The 3,820-nt window shown below is 39.9% G+C and overlaps 1 protein-coding gene across 1 annotated transcript; it reads right to left on the reverse strand.

The window, feature by feature from the left end:
- Nucleotides 1-1,312: 1,312 nt before the first annotated feature.
- Nucleotides 1,313-2,059, reverse strand: rprma (reprimo, TP53 dependent G2 arrest mediator candidate a). Its single transcript, XM_061692386.1, has one exon. It carries the CDS (start codon nucleotides 1,840-1,842, stop codon nucleotides 1,591-1,593), a length of 252 nt encoding a protein of 83 aa, XP_061548370.1. The 5' UTR covers nucleotides 1,843-2,059; the 3' UTR covers nucleotides 1,313-1,590.
- Between the last annotated feature and the right edge of the window lie 1,761 nt (nucleotides 2,060-3,820).

The following is a 3,820-nucleotide window of genomic DNA, read 5'->3' on the forward strand; positions in this document are numbered from 1 at the left end:
GCTCTGAAATGTTCTGAAGCCCCCCTACATGATTGGTTTGTTTGTCGTATTTTGTGCCCCAAAACATTTTTTCTTAAGTCTCCACAAAATGTTTAGAAAAACAATAGGTTTTGGACGATAGGTTTTGGTCAATGGAAAGGTTTGATCATCCTCTCAGCTGGCTGTGGCCTCTGCACCTCTGAAGGTTCACCTCCTATATTCACCCTTGTTTTGTCTCGGGATCAGTCCAAATTGCTTCTTTGTAACATTTGTTGCTCACAGGAGGTGGATATTCCGCCATAGTTTCAGCAAAGCCCTTCAAGCCCAACGACAGATGGTGTACCCGTCGTGACTAAAGCCTGCGAGCGCACAAGAATGATTGACACCTCATCAATCATGCCTTCTGCCTCTGGTTGTTGGTACTTGACAATCAAGCATCAGTCTTACTGCCATGACAGCACAATATTTGCCTGCTTTAGCATAAACCTACCTTGTTAATATGCATCTTTTGGGGAACCACAGAAGAAGAAGAAGAAAATCCTTATTTTGCAAATAAACAAGCAAGCAAGCACATCATGCATTAAAAAAGTCTCACATTGTTTTCCATTTCCCCCCTAAACATTATATGGAAATTTATAAAGCAGGAAAATATAAAATTAACGCAGTGTGATAAGGATATCGGCACGCTATTATTGCCATGGCAAACCCAGATTTCCAACTTCAGCATTCCACTACTACTTTCCGGACAACTGTCAGAGAGTAAAGGGGAAAAATAATAATAAAAAAATCTACTGATCCTGTGTTCTCGCTTTGCTTTGAAGTGGTCATGCAATTAAACACACTTGTCGCTGTCCAATGAAAAGCATGTTTTGCCACGTTTTATTTTTAATCCAAAACATAAAGAAAAATCAACATGTATTTGCTATACATAAATAAATATATGGTGCTTTCCACATTAAAACAAACAAACAAATAAAACCTTTATAGATGCATGCTTTTTCATTGGATAGTGATGTTAAGAGATTTAAGAGTTTTTGGACTCTTCAGATATTGGGAAGTACTATGAATGCATTTTCAGCTAAAACGGAATGTTATTGTCATACACACCAATAATGGCTGAAAAGTGAAATATGCTACATTCTGCCTCTCCATATACTGAGATGTACCAAATCAAAATGGGTTTTAAAGATATATATATCTAATATTCAAAAACAGACCTTAATTAGGAGTGGAGTCTTTAATTACAGAGTGAATTTATTCCAATATAGCAGATGTAATGCTATTTCTCTCTCTCTCTTTTTCACACACACACACACACACACACACACACACACACACACACACACACACACAGACACACTTGTGCTCATTGTATGCAAAACATACAGTACATATTTACATGATGCTCCCTAGCCACCAACATATCTAATGATAACAAGGACTGCAACTATGGTGACATTACAACAATGAATACGGTATATAAACAAATAGGCCTCCAAAAAAAACAACAACAACAGCCCCAAGGTAGGGACCTGTTTTTACCTCCTGGGTTAATCTCATTGTGCACGGACAGGGGTCCCAACTCCCGAGTCCCGATCCAGGGATTTTAGTTCAGTATGCCCCAACAATGACCGCCTCGACCTCTTTTGACGGTCTCCTGTCTGTCACCAAGAAGTTGATCATGCCCTCCGACTTGATGAGCAGGTTGCAGCCCAGGAAGAAGATGCCGAAGACCACAGTGAGGGACAGCACGCACATGACGGCGATCTGCACCACCCGCATGACGAACAGGCTCCTTTCTTCGGGGGAGGCGGCCGCCAAGCCTTCGTCGCTCACCACGGATGACAGGTTGCAGCACAGCATGCCCTCCTGTCCTGTTGAAGCCCGTGGCGTTCATGGCCACTTTTGTGTTGCTCTTCAAACAAATTCAACTTTCCGATTTTAAGGTGGAGGCAATGTGTTGAAGTTGGATCCCAAGTGATGAGGATGAGGACAAAGGGACTTGGAGAAGTTCACACAGAGGTCTTCTGCTGGACTTCAACACTCTGCTCTGGCTTTGCATCTCGTGTGTTCTCCCTCGCAGATCCGAAGCACAATGGATCACCAGGGAGGGGGAGGGGGGGGGGGGGGGAGAGAGAGAGAGAGAGAGAGAGAGAGAGAGAGAGAGAGAGAGAGAGAGAGAGAGAGTGAGAGAGAAAGGGCCAGACATTCTACACGCCACACGCATACACACAGGCTGCCTGCATTCAAAGCACGCATCCAGGCCGCACAACACAGCAAGAGCGCCCCCATGAGCCCTGACGGCTGCATGAAGTCACATCTTGTCTTGTGCAAGTAGCCCTCCTGTCTACAGTTACAATACTGTGTTTAATTTAAAGCTGTTTACAGTTTTCAAAGTAAACCTTTTTAAAAAAAAAAAAAATCACATTTGTTAAAATTAGCCGTCTCTGGTCCCATCTTATGCCTCTTATTTGATTTGCAATAGCTTTTGCAGTGACAGCAAATTTTGTTCAGCTTGGGCAAAGATAGACAAGTTTGTGGAAATATTACACTGCATTCAAAACAAAATTCTGTACCAAGATGAAACTAATAGGGCACGTCAGGGATCATAGCTATTCACTTTTGCAGAAGTCACAGTAGTCAGGGGCTGTCTGGTGTCTGTTCTTTCCCAGACTTTACCTCAATTATTGAGCTGAAAGTTAGGGATACAGAGGATACAAAAGCAGTGATAAAACATTGCACCACCTGAGAGAAGCTGCAGTACATAGTACCGTATACAATTCGGATTTGTAGTGGTGACATCTAGTGGATGTTTGGAAACTAGTATCTGGATATGAATGATTTATGAATCCAATGTACTGGTATAATTTGAACTCAGTGCTTTTAAAATTAAATAATCAAAAGAGTGTGGCTATAACAGTAGATCACACAGTGACAAAGTACCTATTGTATTAAATCTAACACACACACACACACGCGCACACAGAGGCTGAAGCAAAAAGCAAAACGATTCTTACCAGTAGATGGAAGCAATGTCCAATATGAGACTACACATACCACCCCAACACAAATTTGATGTACACTGTATTAATTCAGTTCAACAATATGTATGTTATAATGCCCGGAGAACATCATAGGTTTTTCGAATAGTTTGTCATATAACTCAATTATTAGAAACAGTCCTCAGTATGACAAAGTCCAGTTGCAACACTACTACTAACACAATAATACATGGTTAAATTCAATAAACACCTTTTGGTGAGTCTCAATGAAAACTGAGCACAACTACAGGGCAGTTCCCTTCCTTATTCATCAAATTTGGTGTTTATTCCTTTTGTCTGACATGTACGTTACATTTAATACAAGGCACTGATTTGACAGTGCTTACAAATAAACTCGTTTCATAATCTTTATTGAGCAGTTTTTGTCTGTATAAAATACACCTAGCAACAAGTAGCTGTTCATATGTTTCATGTGACAGAGAAACCAAAATCTGCTAGCTAGTCAAAAGGTGTATTTCCCTTGTATTGGATCTAACTTGATTTTGCGAGTGTACCTAATGTTGTAGCCATGCAGCAAGTTTTCACAGGTGCATCTTTCTCAATCAGAATATCGTGGCAAACGTACTTTATTTCGGTTGTTCAATAAAAAAAGTGAAACATATTTACAAACCCCATTTCCAATGAAGTTTGGATGTTGTGTAAAACATCAATAAAAAAATAATTCATTTATTTGCACATGCTTTTCAACCTATATTTAATTGAATCACTACAAAGACGATACTTTTCAAACTGAAAAATTTTTTTTTTAATTTATTTTTTGCAAATATTCACTTATTTTG

This window comes from Phycodurus eques, chromosome 12, assembly GCF_024500275.1.
Source record: "Phycodurus eques isolate BA_2022a chromosome 12, UOR_Pequ_1.1, whole genome shotgun sequence".
Classification (NCBI taxonomy): Eukaryota; Metazoa; Chordata; class Actinopteri; order Syngnathiformes; family Syngnathidae; genus Phycodurus; species Phycodurus eques.

Coding starts and splice junctions, on each gene's coding strand:
- rprma (XM_061692386.1), bottom strand. CDS start 1,842: ATGCTGTGCTGCAACCTGTCATCCGTGGTGAGCGACGAAGGCTTGGCG.